Source organism: Lutra lutra, chromosome 4 (assembly GCF_902655055.1).
Source record: "Lutra lutra chromosome 4, mLutLut1.2, whole genome shotgun sequence".
Taxonomy (NCBI): domain Eukaryota; kingdom Metazoa; phylum Chordata; class Mammalia; order Carnivora; family Mustelidae; genus Lutra; species Lutra lutra.
In genome coordinates, this window is record NC_062281.1 from 143,356,893 (window position 1) to 143,379,570 (window position 22,678).

Below are 22,678 nucleotides of genomic sequence, written 5' to 3' on the forward strand. Positions count from 1 at the left end.
ACATCACATACTTTAAAAATGTATGAGGATGCCTCTTAGGTACAAACGGGTGTGTGCGTGAATCGGTAGAAAGCAAAGACAACTCAAGGTAAAAAGGTAAAACAATGACACCCTTGAAACAAGTTACATCTCACAACTATCAGTTTGAAGTCTTCTTTCAAACTTAGGTATAACTGAGAAGATTAGCTCTTTCTACACAGGTCTCCTGTTCCCAAATGCGATATCTGTTGGGCTTGTTTCTAGCTTTTAAAAAGCTTTTTTTCCCAGTGTAGCTTGTTAATGGAATTAGAAGAGTCAGTCTACATTGCCAGGCTCTTGAAGGGTGTCTCACACTTTCTGTCTACCTCACTGAATGAGATACCACTGATTTGGGGACAATCGTTTCCAATTTTGACGGTTTTCTTTCCTCTCCCATAGCCACAACCACAGCAAAATATATTACACTTCACATGATTCATTCTAACATAAATCTGAGATGCTTCTTGAATGAAATTAGACAGTTAGGTCACACATTTTGTTTTCCATTATTTTCTGAGTCTGAGTGGAACAAATCTGAAACTGAGGCATGTAAGATACAAAAGTCTTCTGACCAGAAGTTTCTAAATTGAAGTTATTTTCTACAAGGTGTGAACAACTGTCCTGGAGGATTCTGATGTCAGTGAATAAACAGTGGGCTGGGAATGGACACAACACTTGGGACTGGTCAGTCAAAAACACACCAGTCTCCCTTTTTTTGATTGCGGTGACCCCTAAATAATAGACAGACCTTTCACCATTATTTTCTTCAGGGAAATTTCCCTCGAGTTTCAAAAGTTCGTCCAATCCTTCTGAGAATGGAAGGTGTGGCGAAATTATATTGGGATGCTGATCTGATAATATAAAAAATGCCTGGGTTTCTATCTCCCATGAGCTGTTGGAAAAAGAAACCTTTGGTTGGGAATCTTTGCTAGAGAAGCATTTGCTGACTGAGCTGTTTATAAGCCCTTGCTCTTCATCAATTTCACTTGATTTAAAGCTGCCGAGGAGGGTGGCATATCTAACAGAGGGCTGCCTCCTGCTTTCATCCTCACGGGCTATCACGGTGCTCTCCAGCTCAGAGAAGTTAGCACTGCTGTGCTGGTCATGGATACAAACAGAACCCTTTTCAAGATCCGGAGTTGTCAAAAGTACAGAGACCATAGTGGTTGGTACCATCTCATCTTTATTCTTCCATGATGTGTCAACACTGATATCTTCTGAAATGGTTTCAGGCTCCAAAAGAAGAGGACCAAATATCACTGATTCTGTATGCTTGATAAAAAGATGCTCAAATGTTTCTGGCTAAAAGAAAAGACACATTTTAATGCTCAATTGTATTAAATTTCTTTTTGCTTCATTATGACATCATTGCAGAAATGAAAGTGTGAAAGGTTACTACTAAAGGACATAAGTCAACCGCAAATGAACTGGGTTTTTGTTTTTTTTTTTTTGGACTGAAAATGAATATGTCAAAAATCATAAGGGAGAGTCAGCAGAAGATGGTTTAAAAGTGGGATGAGACAGACTTTGGTCTGAGCCCTTCTATGATCATGGACAAGTACATTAACCTCTTTGCCTTTTAGTCTCTTCATCTGTAAAAATATGTTCAGTATTTACTTCCTGGCATTGTGGTGAGGAATAAATTAGAGAGTGTCTGAAAGTGCTTAGCTCTCAATAAAGATTGGTTATTGTAATTAAAATCGCTGTATTCTGAAGAATTCCTAATATTTTACAGCAAATTAGATTTCCACAAACTGAAAATTTAAACCTCCAATAAAAAAAAAAAAAAGGAATTGAAATAAAGTTAAATGAGCAAACCAACTAGTCCAAAGACAATTAAAATAACTACTCCATGACATAAGATATGGTACGAGGGTAAACTATTTGTGACTGTTAAGACTTATCTGCCTTACATCATACTGAAAATCTGTTTAAGACTTTCAGAAAAGAAGAACTAATACCGTTTTGTTGAAAACAGTGATGGTGAAAGTTATGATCACAGACTCTTAAATTACTATTCCTTTTAAATAGCTTCAAATGAAAACACATACTGTGGAACATGTGGAATGAAGACAAAGACGCAAAACAAATGCACATCGTTTCTTTTATAAGAATGCTGGTTACATCACAACAAAAAATCCTGCTACGCAGCCACAAATAAAGAATCTGTGTATAAAAAGCTCAACTCATACAATGTAAACATATTGAAAAAATAAATGCAAAATAAGGAATACCATGGACACATCAGACTGAAAAATTAATGCAACTAAATGAAGAGCTACTGAAAATGGGGTTCAATTCATAAGACATATACATATGGTTGAACTTCTGAATTTTACAATTTTTAAACCACTAGAATGAATTCAAATTTATTGCCTGAAATAACAATTTCCCCAACTGTTCTTCATAATGGCAAATATATTCCATATAAAAGCATAATTCATTAGCATAGTTTTAAACTCTTAAAGGAAACATATTGGTGATTATAACTATAAAGGAATAAATATACCAAACACTAAATATAATAAAAATGGAATAGACTTTATAGATATTAAAATACTGCATAATGACAGACACCATATTAACACAACCTCTTCTGTTATTCTATGAACATAATGTATGAAAACTTCCCATGCCTTTCCTCTTTCTGATATAAATCTATCATTAGATTTATGATTTCCTTCAAATATTTACTTGCTCATTTTGCTTTTTCTTAAACTTACTACTATATATGTCTTGAATTACTTAAAATTCAAATGAACCTAGAAATTAAGATCACCAAATAAAGGCACTACATGCTGTCAATATGAAAAGAAAAAATACATACCAATAGCTAATAGCACACAAACTCACATATGCTCCTCAGATGATGTTTTTGGCATACTACATGCTCTCTAAAACTTTCTAATCAGTAACTAACTACTGATACTGGATAATGTCCGTGTCTTCAAATGCATTCAGATGGAAGATTTCACTAATAATTAATAAGAAGTCACATACTCATATATTATTGATGTATATTTTATCAATAGGTCATAAACCTGTATTAAAACTATGTTCATTAAAAAATTATTTCAATCATTATATGCATCTAATTTTTCAAGAGTTTAGAATGGTCTGAGAACATATTAAATATGTAGTCAGCTGGTAGGAATGAAAGAATATCTTTCATAATCTCACACTTAGATTTTATGTTCTAGTGATATCAATTAAAAGTCAATGAAGGGGGGAAAAGGACCCATTCTTCCATATTTTTAGTGTTGTTTTCAAAGCCAAATAAAACTATGAATGAAATCTAAATGTAAGGGATCAATATATTTCCTAAATTTGAATATTATTTAGGTTTATCAATCAGAAGGTTTGGTTTATTTTGAATGTGAGCAACATAACACACTTAGTATGCTGATATCATAGAAATAACAAGGGCATTTTTTCAGGAAGAAGAGTCCTGTCTTTGCCATGGACTATTTGTAAAAACTCCCTTTTTGCATCACTGTGTACCTGCCTCTCTGCCTGCCAGAAGCTTTGGGTGGTTTGGTGTAAATAAATTGAATGTAGGCAAGAATTCCATGAAGAGGCTGAATTGGAGACTGATGTGTTTTCTCATCTGGTCAGTCTGACCTGGATATGTCAGGTCATCCTGATATGAACTGTAACTTCCACTGGCCTCTGACCAGCACACACCCTAACTTCTGGCTTTCCCTGAACTGAAATCAAAGTTAGTGCCTAAGTCATTTGCAAGACTACTGAAGATGGGAATTTCCAGATTGACCCAAATTAGACAGACATAAAAACTACAAGACAGTTGAAAGAACACACACATGGGTCCATTTATAAGCTCAGGTGTCTATGAAAGAATACAAAATGGAAAATTTGGGACATAAAAATATAAACTAGATAGTTTCACTTTATCTTGTAATTAGATTCATTGTGTTTGCAAAGTTATGTGTCAGAAGCTACAGTTTTCACCTAGTTACGGCATTGTTTACTACCTGCCTAGTGATATTGAATAGATATGTGGTTAGAACAGTCATAGCTTTTAATGTTTTATGACCACACAAATGATAAATCAAAAGCCAGATACCATGAATATTACTTTTTAAACTTTAGGTGACCCAAAAAGTAATCATACATTCAAACTGAATTGGACTCAGACCTATCTCTTGACCCCGAATTTACCCTTCTATTTAAAGTTCTATATCAACATCATCCACCATACTTTAGTTCTCAATAGTTCAACCAAATATTTTTTAGATTTGTCTCCCCTTCTTCAAAATGTAAAAATCTTCTAATACTCTACAGAATGTTGGGAAGGTGGTACATTGGATTCATCTGTAGTGATCATGATTAGACTTCAAAGAATGTCCGTTCTCTGTTTAGATAAAATAAAACAAAATAAGAAAGCAAAATAAAAAACCACTCATAAAGCAAAAGACGAAAGATTTCAAAAACATTTTCTGTCAGGCATGGCTTCTGGACTATGAATTCTTCTGTTATACTAGACTAATACATCTTTTTAGAGAAGAGTAAACTTTTGAATTGAGGTTGTCTCTTCTATTTTTGTAAAGCACGCCTTAACATCACGCTCTAGGAATAGTCTTTGTGACCCCAGACAAGGAAAAACTATAGAAGAATAACAGAATAAGGAGAAAAAAACCAAAGAGCTGGAAAAATAAAAAGGAGGATATTGGGAGCAACAGAAGTATTGGAGAGAAGTATTGAAACAAGAGTAAAAGAGTAGAACAGTAAAAGCAAAAATTTAAAAATTAAGAGAGAGAAGAGCTAAAACAGTGAAGAAGACAATGACAGATCATTATCATGATTTTTCTAATCTAGAAAAAAAAATCTAAGAAACCATCTGGTCCATGTGCTTCCTTTTTTAAAAAACAAAGCAAGTGGGGCTTAAGGTTGCAGAGCTAATTAGAGCAGAGTGAGGACCTGGACTTAGTTCTTTAATTTTTTCCAGCCCAACCATCTTTCTATAAAACCATGGAAGGATGAAAAGACATCCTAAACACAAACTGGCAGGAAAACATGTTCTTGGTTTTGCTTTTAGTACTGCTGTGATAGATTTCAGCTGACTAATACTCTCTTCTGGTTCTTAAGAACCCACAGGCATATCATAAATATTAAGAATACAAAAATAAACAAAATGGAAGTCCTAATTTAGGGGAGTGAGATACACACTTCTAAGCCCAATAATGCACTTCTAAAGAGAACTTCCCACTCAAAACTGCACCAATTCTACCCACTTCTGCAAGACCACTCAAGCATTTTCAGGGTTGTTCTGCCCCAGATCTGTGAGACGGGTGTTCTTGGAAACTGCAGGTTGCTGAGCTGCTTTGGAGGCATAGAGCAGACTATGGAATCATGGACAGTCTTTGAATCACATGGCAAAAATCCATTTGGTTTTAGCTTTCACACTCCTAAGGTAGGTTATTAACTGGAGTGTGCTCTTGTGAAAATGGACATCGACATAGAAAACAAAGAAGCGGAGTTAGGACACCCCCCCCCCCCGTCAAAAAAAAAATTACAGATGATTTAGACTTAGAGGAAGAAAATAACAGATTAAGCAAAAATACTAAAGAAAAAAGTAAAAAAACCAAATTGGTGGCAGGGTTTTAAACACCGTGAAATTTGAATTAGAAGAAAAGGAAGTCTATTGCATCACTACATTTTCCTACAAGAATTCAGCCCTTTTTTCTTTTTGATTCTGATTTCTATATTTATTTTTCTTTTATTTTTTATTTTTTTATGATTCTGAGTTTTAAAGTATCAAGAGGAAGGATGTAGAGGGGTATTCTGGTTCAAGATGGCAGGTTGAACATGTTGCTCTCTCATCTCTGAAGAGACTCTATTAGAATGAAAGTACACAAGTAACAAATGCGCACCCACAACACAGAAGATGACCTGAGAAGGCAAGAGGGAATAAGATTCTGAATGCTGGGGTGCTTGGGTGGCTCAGGCATTAGGCGTCTGCCTTCAGCTCAGGTCATGATCCCAAAGTCCTGGGATCGAGTCCCCCATCAGACTCCCTGCTCTGCGGAAAGCCTGCTTTTCCCTCTCCTACTCCCCCTGCTTGTGTTCCTGCTCTCGCTGTCTCTCTCTCTGTCAAATAAATAAATAAAATCTTTAAAAAAAAAAGATTCTGAATGCATGTCTAGGAGATAGAAAACAACTGGAAGAATGTAAACCAAAGAGGATTAGCAAAGGAAGCTACAGACCAAAGTACTTCTAGAGTGGGCTGTGGCTGAAAAGAAAGCCTGTTTGCACAGCTGAATACAGTAGACATGGTGAGGGAAGAAACAGCAGGTGAGAACACAGGAAGATATGAGACCTGAGACTGAAAACCAGAAATTATGCACGTGGAATGGGGCTCTTCCATTACTCTGCTATACACAGAAACTCCTTCATATTAGAACTACCTTCCACACCCAAATTGAGGTTTTGTTTTCAAAATCAACTAAGGACCTATCCTGGGAGTTACCAAGCAGCTATGAAGTTATTAGTGCCTGTAAGTACATTTTTCCTCATCTAGCCAGAGCCCTATCTATACAACCAAGTAATTCCTGCCTATAGGCACCAGGCTCCCAGTCAACTCATCTACTACTTATTCTAAAACATTAAAGGAAAACAAAGAATTACTAGATATTTGGGGAAAGTCGGAGATAAAAGAAAAGAAAAGAAAAGCCAAGATAAACAAAAAGAAAACATAATCCTAGTACAAAGAAAACCCAGAGAATAGGAAAAAAGAGAATTTTTAAAACTATGATCCTTTAATTCATATTTCTAGTAAGATTTAAGAAAATGTTGTATGCATAAAACCAGAACAAAATATTGTGGAGGAAAAAAAACCTTGCAAATTTACAAATATATCAGTAAATAAAAGTGTAACAGAAGCATTAAAATAGGATATGGCAAAGTCTCAAATATAAAACAAAAGACAAAAAAGAACATAGAGATAAGACATACAGAAGACCATGCTGAGGGTTTAACATCTAACCGATACAAATTCTAGAAATAGAGAACAAAAGAAACAGGAGGAGAGGAAATCAGCAAAGAAATAACATAATTTCTTGGATATGATCAGAGTCATGGAATTGAAATTATCTTCAAATGGTGACCGAGTTAAATGAAAAAGAACGTCCCTAGACCCACTGAAATTTTAGAACATCGAAAATGGGGAGAATATTTTGTGGATGCCTGGGTGGCTCAGTTGGTTAAGTGACTGCCTTCTGCTCAGGTCATGACCTGGGGTCCTGGGATCAGTCTGACACTGGGCTCCTTGCTCAGCGGGAAGTCTGCTTCTCCCTTCTCCCACTGTCCCGTCCCGCTGCTCATGCTCTCTCTCTCTCTCACTCAAATAAATAAATAAATAAATACTTCTTTAAAATGGAGAGAATATCTTAAATGCAAGAAAATCGTAAGCAACCAGTGAGGAACAAAAATCAGAATGGCATCTGGCTTCTTGGAAGCAAAACTGGGTGCTAGGTGATGAGGCAGAAATCGTTTCAAAGTTCAACTGGAAAGACTTGTCCAACCCAGAATCTTGACATTCCACCAAACCAGCCATGAATGAAGGCACCATAAGAAGAATTTCAGGCATGCAGAGACTCTGACCTCACACAAAACCTTTCTGAGGAGGTTATGTAAGGATGTAGTTCATCAATGAAGAAGAAGAAAAGGAATTTAGGAAGCAGCAGTCACTAGAAACTGGTTAAGGAAAATCCGGAGTGATGGCTTATGGAAATTTTAGAAAAGGCCCCATCCAGAAGATTTCCTGGGCAGAGCACACTGGGAGAAGGTATCCAGTGAAGAAGCTTATGTAATAGCAGCACAAAAAACTCTTAAAGAAGCAATTAGAAACTCTAGAAAAAGCAACAACGACAACCCATAAGAACTAAAAATGAAGCCAACTAAAATTTGGCTCAATTTTGATCAACAGGTGAAATATTTCTAATATCTTTAAAAAAAATAGATTCTCCTGTGACATTAGAACTCACAAGAGTTTCACCACTCTATTACTTGTTCTGCAAATAACAGTATTTACATATTCATAGCAGTGTAAATGCAGTTTGTTGACTTTCTGTTTTTTAAACAATTATAGCACAAACATGCTATCAATCCTGACTTATCACACAGAGTTATATTTACAGATTGGGAAGTGGAGGGGGAAATGGAGGGAAAGGCAAGAGCGCTAATGTCTTTATTTTATTTTTAAAAAGGGGGAGGGAAGGGAGCTCCAAGAAGTAGTCTATTTGATGGAAATAAATGTTATCTAAGAAGATTTTTCTGAGGTTGCAGAGTAATTACTGAAAAAATTGATAAAAGTGACAAAACGGTATGTGGTAGGGCTGTGGGGAAAGGAGAAGGGCAGGAAAAGTTAAGTGTACGAGTAAATCTTCATTATTGCCAGAAATCAATATATGATGAATACATTTCATAGTGGTATAAACATATTATTTTTAGAAATATAAAGATGACCTCCCAGAGAAATTAAAAGCAAACCAGTTTGAAGTAATGGCATTTGGAGAGCAAGACTAAGGGTAGCTAAGGGTAGAGGAGGACACTATATTTTGCAATAAAGCTTCCATACTATTTCACCAGTGAACCATGCACACTGGTCATCTGGTAATGCAAAAACTTACTTTTTAAAATAATGGGACCGGGGGCACCTGGGTGGCTCAGTGGGTTAAAGCCTCTGCCTTCGGCTCAGGTCATGATCCCAGGGTCCTGGGATCGAGCCCCGCATTGGGCTCTCTGCTCAGCAGGGAGCCTGCTTCCCTTCCTCTCTCTCTGCCTGCATCTCTGTCTACTTGTAATCTCTGTCAAATAATAAATAAAATCTTAAAAAAAAAAAATAATGGGACCGATATAGCTCCAGAGAACACAGAGACATATACGATCCTGATTCCTGAAGCATTGTTTGTGATAAATAGAAAAAAGCTTTTTTTTTTTTTTTTTAATTTATTTGAGAGAGAGACAGTGAGAGAGAGCATGAGCAAGGAGAAGGTCAGAGGGAGAAGCAGACTCCCCATGGAGCTGGGAGCCTGATGTGGGACTCGATTCCGGGACTCCGGGATTATGACCTGAGCCGAAGGCAGTCGTCCAACCAACTAAGCCACCCAGGCGTCCCTAGAAAAAAGCTTTTAAACAGCTTAAATATCCAACAGTAGGGGGATAGACATATTAATTGTGATATATTTATAGGATGGACTACCATAGGCCAGTCCACATGGGTAAACTATGTTAACTGTATCCACATGGAGAGATCTCAGAAAACAATGCTGAGAACAAAAGTAACTTTTGAATAATTATGGAAGTCAGGTTCACATTCATTATAACCCAAAGTGTTTTTGTTCACTGGTCATAGCTGCACATATGCAGGTGTAGGGAAGTATAAAAGCACATACTGGAAAAATACACACTCTATTCTTGAAAGTGGGTGCCCCTCAGAAGGAAAGGAGGCACTGAAACTACTGAGGGGAACAAGCAGGACGAACTTGAACTGTAAATTTTATATTAAAAATATGAAGTAAATATGCATTTAGACTCATTATGAACCAAAGGGAATGAGAATGACAGCTCAAAAAGTGGAAGAGATTAATTTTAGGGACCATTTAAGAAATCAGGTTGGATGTCGAAGGAATTACAAGTATAGGGTTACTTTCAAAAAAACCAAAGTTCAAAATAATCTGAATTTAGAGGATAATTAAGGGAGATGCTTTATGTAAAAAATTATTATCTCCTTTAAAAATACGGTAAATATATTTTTTAAAGATTTTATTTATTTATTTGACAGAGAGATAGAGAGAGATCACAAGTAGGCAGAGAGGCAGGCAGAGGGAGAGAGACAAGCAGACTCCCTGCTGAGTAGAGAGCCCTGTGCGGGGCTTGATCCCAGGACCCTGAGATCATGACCTGAGTTGAAGGCAGAGGATTAAGCCACTGAGACACCCAGCGCCCGCACTGTAAATATTTTTAACAATGATGGGCTGTCATGGTCCATTTGCTTTGCAATAGACTATGAGTTATTTTGTTTGTTTGTCATTTCCTTTTGTTTTAGGATTGGATATATCACCCTTTGCTCACCCATTCATCATTTGATGGACATTTGGCTTGTTTCCACATCTTGGCTACTATGAACAAAGCTGCTATGAACACTCACGTATAAACCTCCACATAATACGTGATTTCATTTCTATTGGATATATACCCAGGAGTGGAATTGTTGGGTCATATGGTAATTCTATATTGAACTACTGAAGAACTGTAAAGACCATATTTCTAAAGGGCTGCCTCATTTTACATTCCCACTGGCAGCGTCCGAGTTCTAATTTCTCCACGTTCTCACCAACACTTATTATCTGTCTTTTTGATTATAGCCATCCTCACCCGTGTAAAGTGGTATCTTCTGTTTTGGGGTTGTATTTCCCTAATAGCTGATGATGGTGAGCATATATTCATTAGTGCTTATTGGCCATTTATATAGCTTCCTTGCAGAAACGTCTATCCAGATTTCTTACCCATTTGCTAAATTTTGTGAAAGTATACATAACAAAATTTAGTCTTTCAACCATTTTTAAGTATACGATTTAGTAGCATAAGTTACATAAAGAAATATATCACTAAGATGGGACTGATAGCAAGGGTGGCACTTTGAGTCCGATGGACCTGAGTTTAACTGAAGTTTTTACAAGGACAGGATAGATGATCAAGACAAGCCACTGAACCACTCTGAGACTTGGTTTGGTCATCAGAAAATAGAAGACTATGAAAAAATTAAAGAAAATAAATGAATATAAAAGCAAAGAGTCAATAGTAAATTTGCCTTACCTGGTTTAGAAACACAGCATGAATTACACACCACCATTTTTCCCTTAAAAAGTATATTTTTAGCTATTTAGGAGATTAAAGTAGAAGATGAGATCTTTTTAAGTTATTGCATTTTAGATGGTTTGATTTTTATTATTAGTAAAAATCTTTGAAATTATATTCTTATATTCTTATTTCTCTTCTTATATTCTTCTTCACTTTTCAAATATTCCTATTATATTCCCCAAACTGATTTATTCCTAGACTATGTTACCGCTGTACCCGTTAAGCTCTAGAAATAAACTAGACATCTTGAGGACTGGTTATACTCAAAAAATTATCTTGTAAGATTACGAAGTGAGAATTACGAAGTAAGATTACGAATATTGGCAGGGGGGGAAGAAATAAAGATAAGGATATCCACACCCACTGCAAGGATCTTAAAAATTCTCCCCACTTCTTCACTTTACTAGAACATGGGAAAACTGAGTGAGATTTCAGTCTCCTTGTGTTTAACATCTGTCACATGATCTGCTGCAACACTATCCTCATCTTCAGTGCATGCGTGTGAGACAGCGGGAGAGCACGGTCTAAAACAAATGCTCACTGATCCAACCTCTGGTTCCTTTGAGCCGGCCATCTTCTGGAAAGGGGAGAGATCATTTAGTGCAGGCTCAGACTTCCTTTGCGGAGGTGGGCCTGATCATTTCCCTACCCCAGTAAATATTTAGAAACCATTTTCATGGTGGTGCAGAGGGGAGATTTGAAGAGCTTCACATATTGAAGAGAGTATTTTAGCTTCTCTTAAAGAGGCAAGAAGATGGTTATTTCCAGCACTTACGTATACCTGGATGGTGAAGCTTTAAAATTTTTGTTTACATAGATATCTAGTTTTTGTGACAAAAAAAAAAAGTTCATCTTAAAATAAAGAGCTCCTCATATATAAGAAAAATCTCCTCCTTACACTGTCTTTTAATCTTCCTATTTTCAGTTTATGAATGTGCTGTGGTCCTTCCTACCTTTGTGTTTGAAGGCGCCTTTGCCTGGGCTCTCCCCACTCCACCACAAAACCTAGCTAATGACTAATCATCTTCTAGAGCTTAGCTCAGGTGTTCCTTTCCTATCTTCACCGCTCATCCCCACCCATCCCACACACTAAGCTCAGCACACTGGATCTTTTTTTTCACTACATGTAGCTTATAATTATTAGTTGGTTACATATGCCATATGCATATTGTTATTTCCATGATCATTGATTAATGCTTATTTCCCTGCCTGACCGTCCACTCCAGGAGTTTGTTTTTCTGATCAGTACAACCTGAAGGTACAGCACAGTGACTAGCACACGACAGGTATTCAATAAATAGGCTTTGAATGAATAAGTGAAACAAATTAATGAATTTTAAAATGAATAAACTATTTTAGAGATGGTAAAGAAGACAAGTTCTTTCTATTCCACTTTCCACTCAAGCCACTCCTCTATAACCTTACTGTCTTATTTCCCAGATAGTAAGGAAAATCTCTGAAAAATTTGTTTCCCAAGATCCTAGTCACATCCTAGACTTACATGTAAATACTTACTATGTGCTTATTGAATGAATGAATGAATGAATGATAGATAAATATATATGGCTGAAATATCATTATAGCTACAATAAATGTTACTGTGTGAATTCAAAATGGAAGAGAGAAGAGAGGAATAAATATTTTACTAATTGAAAAAAAATCATAAGCTCTGTCTAATGGAAGGAGACTCCATGGCATACAGTGCCTGATGCCATAGCTGAGAGGTGTGTGGTGTGGGGCTGGTCGGACTCAAAACAAAGCGAAGTTTCTATAAAGAGAATGATCATCTTGTACTGGCTCATCTGAAGATAAGACCGTGTTGTTTCTGCTGAAAGATCACAATTTAATCGTTTGCACTGTTATATCTACAATATCATATATTCGCTCATTTGTTCATTGATAAACTGGAGAGCAGTGTTTTTCTTGCTGCAAGTCATAGGTCAGTAGTAAGTGAAATCAATGTAGTGGGTTGCAACCAGTAATTTTTCAAAGAAAATAGAATTTTGAAAATAGACAGCACTACATATACTGAAATCCTTTCAGTTTTGCATATCTATATCTATGCATGTACTAGGCTACAAGGTAAAATGTATTGTGGGTCATGGTCAAATTAAAAAAAATTGAAAGCCACTACTATGGAGAAGAATGAGTAATGGAACAAACAGGCTCCACAGTCAGACGAATTGGCAAGCCACGCTGGTTCTAAAACAAGATACCTAACCACTATAAGCCTCAGGTTTTTTCTTCTATAAAATGAAAATAATGATAATTATCTCACACAGTGTCATTGAAAGAATAATAATTTGAAACATCTAAAAATGTAAAATAATGATGATTAATAGTTATTGAGGCTTTACTATGCTACAAGTACCATCTTCTTTAATCCCCAAAACAAACCTTATGATGCAAGTTCCATTAAACCTCATTTTACAGGAAAGGAAGCTGAGATACTGAGGACTGAAGCAAGAATCTTAATGTATCTCAGTGATTTGCACATATATGAATGGACATGATCATGAATTACCAGCACGGCTTTAATTAATTCTGACTTTAATACTTCCCATGCAGTAGAAGTTCAAAAAATATTTGTGAGGAGTAAGACCTACCCTGGGAACTCAAAAAGCTCTTCACAATACATTGAACAGTAAAATGCTCTGGGAACTTAGAGGGAGAGAAATCTTCTGAACTACTTTTGTTAAAGGAAAATTTGTAGAAAAGGGACTAGAGTGAAGTCTTCACCAACGTAGTGGGGTCTATAGAAGTAAAGGGAAGAGCAAAGGCATGATCAAGGCCCAGGGACAGAAGAAATAGGATGCATAGTTTGGTAACAGATTACAGAGAGAGGTCATTGAGTACTAGCTTAAAGGGACTGAACTGTATCTCGTAGCTAAAAGGAAACCACTGAAGACTTTTAACAGTGACTAATGATAAAGATGAAATTGTTGAGACTGCTTAAAACCTCCATATGATTACTGTTTAAAACATTGTCTAGATATTTTGACGTGAAAATTGAATTCTATTTTCTCAATTTTATGGGTGGAAACCCAACCTTGCTTCAGGGGAAATTATAAGAATTAATAAAACATTAGTTAAACTCTATAATTTTCTGGGGAATTCTATTATAAGATATATGTACAAATTATTTTATTATAGCTGATTAATTTATAAAGTACTTCAGCTTGAAAAAAACCATGTGCTTAAATGTAAGCTTTATTAGGACAACTGCTCTTTTTTCAGATTGCAGTGTTTAAGGACAGGATTATTTATATAGTTTTTAATTGATTTAAATAATTATGAATATAATTACAGGGATTAAAAATATTGTATTGATCCCAGCCTTTACCTAAAGACAATCAATTTACACCAAAAAAGTATATCTAAATATCTGTACTCCATCAGATTTAACCCTTAAATTTCTAATATTTATTATATACTAAAAACCAGAAGATATATAAATATAAATATATACATATATATTTTTCATATATATATATATGTATATATATATATATACACCTATGTATTCAATTTTCATACGATGAACTACCTACAAAATTTTGTTTTCATCCTAATTTCACATCTCTGCATCCTGCTATTCTTGAAAATACGTAATGGATTAAACAGAACTCATATTTAAATGAATTGAATAAAATAAGATTTAAACCTTATCCTTAAACTATTTTAAACCTTAAAAATGTTGGATGCTATATAAGGCATACAGCATCTAAAGCACAATCTTACATATTTTGGGTTAAAAAAATTGAAAAAGGGACCTTCTGAAAATTAAGTCCTTGTGCCCAGGAACAGTTCTTGGGGTTTGGAACATCTTCCCAAAACAGCTTTTTCATTCTATAAAGGAGAAACAAAAAACATTCATATCGAAAATGTTCACAGTTAATGAATGCACAAATTAGAAATTAATCTACCAGATCAGCTACTTCTCAGTAGAATCTGATTCATTTTCACACACTACCCCATGAAGATTTCCACCAATGTTCTATCTAGATTAAAGTTAATAATCACTATAATAATAAAATAACCAACACTTACTGAAAGCTCTTTGCGAGGCACTGTGCTAAACACTTTGAGTGGATTTTTCTTGGAGAAACAATATATGAAAAGTGGCCATCGGGGTGCCTGGATGGCTCAGTTAGCTAAGCATCCAACTATTGATTTTGGATCAAGTCACAATCTCAGGACCATGAAATTGAGCAAAACATCGAGCTCCACGCTGGGCATGGAGCCTACTTAAGATTCTTTCCTTCTCCCTCTGCCCCTCCCTGACCCTCTCAAAAAGGAAAAATAAGGGCCATCAGTTGAGTTTCAGAAACAATTCCACTTGATATGGCCCCATCGGCTCACCTGACTGAAAGATACATTCAGATTCTAAAATCTCCCATTCCTCTTTTTTGCTATAAGACAAAAGTTTCTGTAGATATTTGACATGTGGGAAATAATTTCATAGGTCTGGGCCTCTCAGCACACGGTGATATGGCACCCCAGAACCACAAGAAATTCAAGGCCATTTGCAAACTAGACAGACTGGGAAGCCACACAGTGCTGATTTTAAAAAACTGGAGTGCTTCCTAATCATAAATGAACTGGCCACTCCAGGTAAATCTTCACCACTAAAAGTCCTCAACCCAAATTATACAGCTCTAAAAGCCATTGTTGCCCTCTCTGAGGACATACCGCCTCAGATTTCCTGTTATAAGCTTGTTATTTCCTGAATGTATTTACATTTAAAACATGAATCTCGTCCATGATGTTTGTGTTGTACTAGCAAAACAAAATGTGGTTTCCTGAAAACAGGCCTTTTCTTTTTAGGCCATTTTAACTGTATACTGAATACCACATAAACATATTTAGGATACTATAGGTTTCTGATTAAACTTTTAAATCTTTTTAAAAAGATTTAAAAGATTCTTGATTTAAACCTTTTAAATCAAGGTTTAAATATGTTCAAGAGCTTTGGCCAAGATTCGTAAGTCCACGTACAATACCTTTGGTGTGATATTAACAGTGTTCCAAGCAGTAAGATTGAAGAGGAAATAATTATTGGCACAATTACATATAGACCTGCATCATGCTGGTGTTTTTCAATATCATCTAAAAAGAAATAGAATTCACATGATTCAGAAGGTTGAGGAAGTAAAAACATCTTTTTGTACCAAAAATTACAGCAGACTTTTTTCTGATTTCATCATAAATCTGTACTACCTTTAAAGATATAAAAATAAAAAAGAAGCTAAAAGTATAGTTATGATCACATTAATGAAATATTTTTTTGTACAGAATTATGCTTATAGTGAGTTAACAAAACACCTTTTCAAAATTATTTTCTGCCAAATCCATGTGATCACTTTAGGTCATATGAGTCAAAGTGCCAATTAAAGTTGTTCTGATGACTCTCTGTCTCAGTATCTGCTTCTAGAGAATTCAACATTCATTACCTGCCAATCTCTACTTTGTTCATTCCACACACATTGACCTTGCTTTTCTTGAGCCACCAAGCATGCTCAGTCTTCAGAACCTTTGCACTTGCTATTCCTTTGTCTAAAATGCTCTTCTCTTTTGTACTTGCATGGCTTGAACTAAAAAGACCAATTCTGACCATCCTAACGAAAGCACAACATTTTAACTCTGTCATTTCATCTTACATTTATTTTGCTTCATGGCACTTATTTTTTATTAATATTAAATTAGTCCTTTTATTAATTATTACCAATTGTCACTCTTACATTATGTTTTATTGATTTGGGAATTTTTTTGAGTGCAAGTAATTTTTTTAAGTTTTTATTTAAATTCTAGTTCATTAACATATAGTGTAATATTGGTTTCAGGAGTAGAATTTAGTGATTTATCACTTAAATACAACACCCAGTGCTCATCACAACAAGCATGGCACTTATTTCTATCTGCCATTATATTATACATGATTTGTTTACTTTCACTTCCACTAGAGCATGAGGGTTAAGCTCCTTAAGGACGGAGACAGATGTTTATTGCTGTATCCCCAGTTCTTATTCCCAGCACGTATGTATCAAATAATTAATGAATGGGTTCTTATAATCATCTTAATGCAAAACCAGGAAAAATATTTCTCTCTTGAAACTTCATTATTAGGTTGCTTGGACTTGAAGACAATTTGAGCCATAATAGCAAAATCAAAATGTTGATACTCCAAGTATGGTAAAATGAATTAGAAATTTAAGAGGCACAATGAATTTATTTCTATAACTACTTCTCCACTTTTATTTTTAGAGGAAAAGTGTTTCCTTTAAAAGATTAATTAAAATTTAAAGGCCTGGGCACCTGGGTGGCTCAGTTGGTTAAGGGTCTACCTTCAGCTCAGGCTGTGATCCTAGGGTTCTGGGATCAAGTCCCACATCACACTGTCTGCTCAGTAGAGAGATTGCTTCTCCCTCTCCCTCTGTCTGCTACTCTGTCTACCTGTGCTCTGTCTCTCTCTCTCTCTCTCTGTCAAATAAATAAAAATCTTTAGAAAAAATTTAAAGGCTCATAAGTATATACCCCCCAAACATATTGTTTGGGGTAAATGCATTTATATAAATTGTATAGAAAATTAATATTTTTCTAATTAGTCTTTCTGATTATATATTTTATTGCCCTGAAGCATATTTTCCTTTATTTTGTTTCCATTAACTTTTTATCCAGTTTGAGACTGAAAATGTTAATTTCTAATACAAGAATACCATGCTTGATTATTCTTCTTAAACCACCAAGGGTCCATGTACCCCTCCTGCAATCACTCCCTGACACATCTATGTAAGATTCTAGACTCTTCCATGACTCCATTAGAAAGAAAATAATCAGATGGCAACATAACTGCTGAGTAGGAAAACACACATTGTATAAAAAGAAACCAAAAGGAAAATTCTTACCTTGGGGGAAACTATTAATTATCTTCGGTTTCCCTACTCCTTCCATAAATACTGGGTAAAGACTAAATTGGTATTTCTCAATGGGGATAAAATGATCTGAGGAGAAAAATATATCAAAGGTCATTCTTACTGAATTAACACTAACAAGTGAAACCTATATAAAAAAAATTTAGGTGACTCTCTTATTTTTCCAAACATAGAAATAAATTGTTATTTATGGATTGAAACTGATGATTAAGGGAGTTTCAAAAACTACCTAAGCATTCCAAATCCTCCTAGTAATGACAATTTTCAAATACTTTTTGAAAATATTACCCAGAGACACAAGACTGCAATTTTCAAGGGCATGTTCTAATGATAGCCAGTTTGTTCAAGCTCAGGGCGTATGAATTTATACTTTCCCTTTCCAGGACAATATGTCTTACCTCCTCTCCCAAATCCCCAAAGCCAGGAATATTCCCCTTTCATGGGCACTTAACTTTCTTATTTTCCCCATTCAAGGCAGCTGTGAGACTACAGTCTTATGAAATGCAAAGAAGTGGGGGTGGGGACCAGGAGTCCCCTTGCTTATCCAGGGATGCCCCTATCAGGGGGACAACCATCTGTATGGCAAAGTTCAAAATGAATCTATCAGTGATGTATCATTTTTATAAATGTTAATAACATACAAGTATTCCACAAGGGATAAATCTTGTTGAGGCCTAGATTATATATTTACATGGTTTAAAGAAAAGCACAGAGAATAATCATCTGGACAATAATGGTAATGAACTGAATTTAGTTCTCTATCAATCATTTCTATTTGCCCTGATGCTAAATTCTAGGGTCTTTGGAATGAAACAGAAGTACAAGTCTCTGGAGTGATATTGTATAATAATAGGGTCATGGCAATTGTTAGCTTCCCTACTAAAACCTTACTCAGACTTGGAGTTACTGTACTGTACACGATTACTTTGTACTTTAATCACCTCCTAGGGCAACTGGTCTACTTTGGGAGTTTATACATCACTTAGTCCTACATTTGTAGACCTTCAGCCTGGCATTCCCACTCACTGCTGGTAACATTATATGTTGGTACACAGATTTGGGAAAACAATTTGGTGGCAGATATCAAAGGCCATTAAAAAACAGTCGTAGAAAAAAATAAAGTAAAGCTGGAAGCAACAAAAAACGTTCTCAAATAAATAAATGGTTTAAGTAGACTTGGGAATAAAATGCTATATGATCACTAAAAATCATGGTTAAAAGGACTGGGGAGAAAACAGAAACGTGCTTGTGATATATCAAAGGAACGAACCAGAAGAAAAGCAATAGGTGACATGATTATGACTGTAAAATATTTAGAAAGGATCAAATGAAACAGAACTGAATGTTTGTGATAAAGTGATAGGATTACATGTGGTAAGATGGTAGTATCATTTACATTTTTGAAGTTTTCACTAACTGGCTATCTTATTTAAATTAATAATCACTCTCATGCTAATCTGTAAGAAAAACTTGTTAAAGCACAGCAAAACTTACCATGGATATAATACTTCTTAACTGATGGAGGGATCCTAAGCCATTTAACTTCACTGTCTTCATTAAGAATTTTCCACTCAGTAACAAAATACATCAGAGAGTAGTCACTAGGTAATAGCATCCAGGACAGAAGCACACAACTGCTGTTTAAAGGATAAGCACTGAGCGACTGAACGGAATTTACTGAGGGGAAAAGATGGAAATTTGCTTTTAAATTCAAAACTAATAAAAAAATTCCGCTAACACTTTGAGGGGCGACCTATTGGAGAAAGGGAGATGTTGAGAAGGCTCACATTTATATAGATAAATATAATACAAATTTTTTTATTTTATTCATTTTTTTTTAACATGTAATGTATTATTTGCCTCAGGGGTACAGGTCTGTGAATCATCAGGCTTACACATTTCACAGCACTCACTATAACACATACCCTCCCCAATGTCCATAACCCAGCTACCCTATCCCTACCCCCCACCCCCAGCAACCCTCAATTTGTTTCCTGAGATTAAGAGTCTCTTATGACTTGTACCCTTGGGGCTAATAATACATTATATGTTAATAACAATAAAAAATTAAGAGTCTCTTATGGTTTGTCTCCCTCCCAATCCCAACCTATTTCATTTTTTCCCTCCCTAACCCCCACAACCCCTGCCCTGCCTCTCAAATTCCTCATATCAGAGAGATCATATGATAATTGTCTTTCTCTGATTGACTTATTTCGCTCAGCATAATACCCTCTAGTTCCATTCATGTCGTTGCAAATGGCAAGATTTAATTTCTTTTGATGGCTGCATAGTATTCCATTGTGTGTGTGTTGTGTGTGTGTGTGTGTGTGTGTATACCACATCTTCTTTATCCATTCGTCTGTTGATGGACATCTAGGTTCTTTCCATAGTTAGGCTTTTGTAGACATTGCTGCTATAAACGTTTAGGTTCACATGCCCCTTCAGATCACTAAATTTGTATCTTTAGGGTAAATACCCAGTAGTGCAATTGCTGGGTCATAGGGTAGCTCTATTTTCAACTTTTTGAGGAACCTCCATGCTGTTTTCCAGAGTGGCTGCACCAGCTTGCATTCCCACCAACAGTATAGGAGGGTTCCCCTTTCTCCGCATCCTCGCCAGCATCTGTCATTTCCTGACTTGTTAATTTTAGCCATTCTGACTGGTGTGAGGTCATATCTCATTGTGATTTTGATTTAATACAATTATTTTTGTACCACAGAGTCATATATGCAGAAAGATGTGGAAACATATGCCATTGAGGAGAAACCAAAATGGGGTTTTGGGATAGAGTCAAAAAAGTTGCTCTCCACTGGAACACCACACAAGCCTATTCATCATTCTCTGCGTCCCTGCAAATTCCTCTCCTGCTGACAGAGTTGCGCTTTCAAAGGACAAGTCTGATTACTTAACACCCTCCTCACAGAGCCCCACTTAAAAGCCTCCACTGGATTTCCACATGTGAGGAGGAACCGCCTAGCATGTCTGTGAGGCACAGGGCCAAGCCTCATTCAGCCTCCCAGCCTTTCATGATTTTCTGCACCAGAGCCACACTGGTCTTCTTCCCTCAGGTCTTCTACTGTGCCATGAGGACTTTCAATCAGACTATTCCTGTCTCAGGAGCCCATGCTCTTTCCCCACTTTTTGGGGAAGTTTAATTCCTATACTGCTTCTTAAGAAAGCTTCTCTAACGCTCAATGCCAAGTCAGGTTCTATTTTCTTTTCTTTTATAACATTACATTCCTTTCCTGGGAACACTGATTTCAGCTTATAAATAGGCATGAACTTGGATGATTATTTGATCAATGTCTGTGTCATCTACTGGACTCTTGTGATTGCTGAGACCATTCTCATGGTCTGCATGGTTTCTGAATGGTTTCCAAATGCTGAGACAATTATAGTTTCTCTCTCGTTGGAATTCCCACCACCTAACACAGCTGCAGCATTCAGTAAATATCTCTAGAACATACTGGTTCAAAATATTTTTAAATAAAATTTTTGAAAAAAAAAAAGAAAATATTTTTAGTGTAAAACATTGTGCAGATGCTATGGAACTTACAAGAAGCATACCCCATATGTACAAAAGTAATCATAATACATGGAAGACATAAAAAACCTTAAGAAAGGTAGAAAGCACCTTGATTTAGGACATATCTAATTAAAGCAAAAAGCAAAGACTTCCTGGAAGAGATGAGTAGAGGTAGGGTAGATTTGAAATTTTCCATTAAAAAGTTATACTCTGAATATGTAATCCAGAACAGGAACTCCTATTAAAGGTAGTTCTCGATTCTCTAATTAATCAAATATATCAAAATTAAGGAAAGAAGGTTCATCACTCATAAGAAATGAAGTACAGGTTAATTTGCAAGTCCAATCAATTACTTGCATCCATATAGTATGTAATACTGTTACATATGTGTAATAAACATAACACACATATACATGTATTTATTTTTACATACACACAGACAAGGAGATTGATTTATGTACAACTTCCATTGATCCAAGAGATTTAAGTATTAGATTTATTAGAATATTCTTATTGATCATAATACTATTTCAACATGGTTCTATTATACGAAAACCCAAGGACCATATTACATAATCAGGATGCAATCTGTTTTGCTATTTTTCGGAAAAGACGAGATAAAGGAAGAGAGCTCTCCAGGTTCAGAGTATTGCAGGCTTCTTGGAAGATCCTTTGGAATGGGAGGAGTATGTAAAGATTAAATACTAAAAAGGGGTACAGGTTTACTACTGTGTACCCTTTCTTACCTTTGCTCATAAGCCATGATAAGGTTAAATTAAAATTCACAAAAGAAGCACCAATTGAATTGATAGCCAGAACCGTAACAGAATGTGCTTGTTCTGTCCACAGGAAAGTGGATTTAGTGTGATTTCCCACATCTTCTGACCATGTTCCATTGCGGGAAGTATGATGTTTTACTACATATTTTCTCACACTGCACAATGAGTCATTTTTCATCAGAGGCTGTAGTAAACACAAAAATTGATTAGTTCAAGGGCTCCAGTGCTTTTTATACCAACCAAGCCCATGAACTCTTCTTATACATTCCCCACTGGGAGGCAAGGTCAGAACAGGGCAAGCCCCATCTAGTTCAAGGCTGAAGTATAGAGAGGTGAGAGGAGATAGGGCCCATTTCTGACCACAGATACAGCGAAGGTGTCTGGATGGGTATGGAACGTAGGAAATTTCTTTTCTTCCTTTTGGTTTTTTTCCTTAAGACTCGGAGAATAAATCATTCAAATATAATTAAATATGGATACAATTAGGACACTTTCCTACCAATAAATTTCACAGTAATTTTAGAGAAAAGAGGGACCAGCAG

At 35.9% G+C, this 22,678-nt stretch overlaps 1 protein-coding gene across 16 annotated transcripts in view; it reads right to left on the bottom strand.

The window, feature by feature from the left end:
* Nucleotides 1–282: 282 nt before the first annotated feature.
* LEPR (leptin receptor) overlaps nucleotides 283–22,678 on the bottom strand; it is a 121,642-nt gene continuing 99,246 nt past the window's right edge. For 11 of the 16 annotated variants that reach the window (XM_047724809.1, XM_047724811.1, XM_047724810.1 and 8 more), the window contains 6 exons: nucleotides 22,104–22,320; nucleotides 19,326–19,508; nucleotides 17,805–17,900; nucleotides 15,903–16,008; nucleotides 14,641–14,748; nucleotides 1,188–1,320 (listed from right to left, as the gene is read on the bottom strand). In XM_047724809.1, the coding sequence (XP_047580765.1) occupies nucleotides 1,275–1,320; nucleotides 14,641–14,748; nucleotides 15,903–16,008; nucleotides 17,805–17,900; nucleotides 19,326–19,508; nucleotides 22,104–22,320 (756 nt within the window). In that variant the 3' untranslated portion in view covers nucleotides 1,188–1,274. Of the gene's footprint in view, nucleotides 1,321–2,108; nucleotides 4,391–14,640; nucleotides 14,749–15,902; nucleotides 16,009–17,804; nucleotides 17,901–19,325; nucleotides 19,509–22,103; nucleotides 22,321–22,678 lie in introns of those variants that run through there. The other 5 variants (XM_047724823.1, XM_047724812.1, XM_047724806.1 and 2 more) reach the window with 5 other exon arrangements.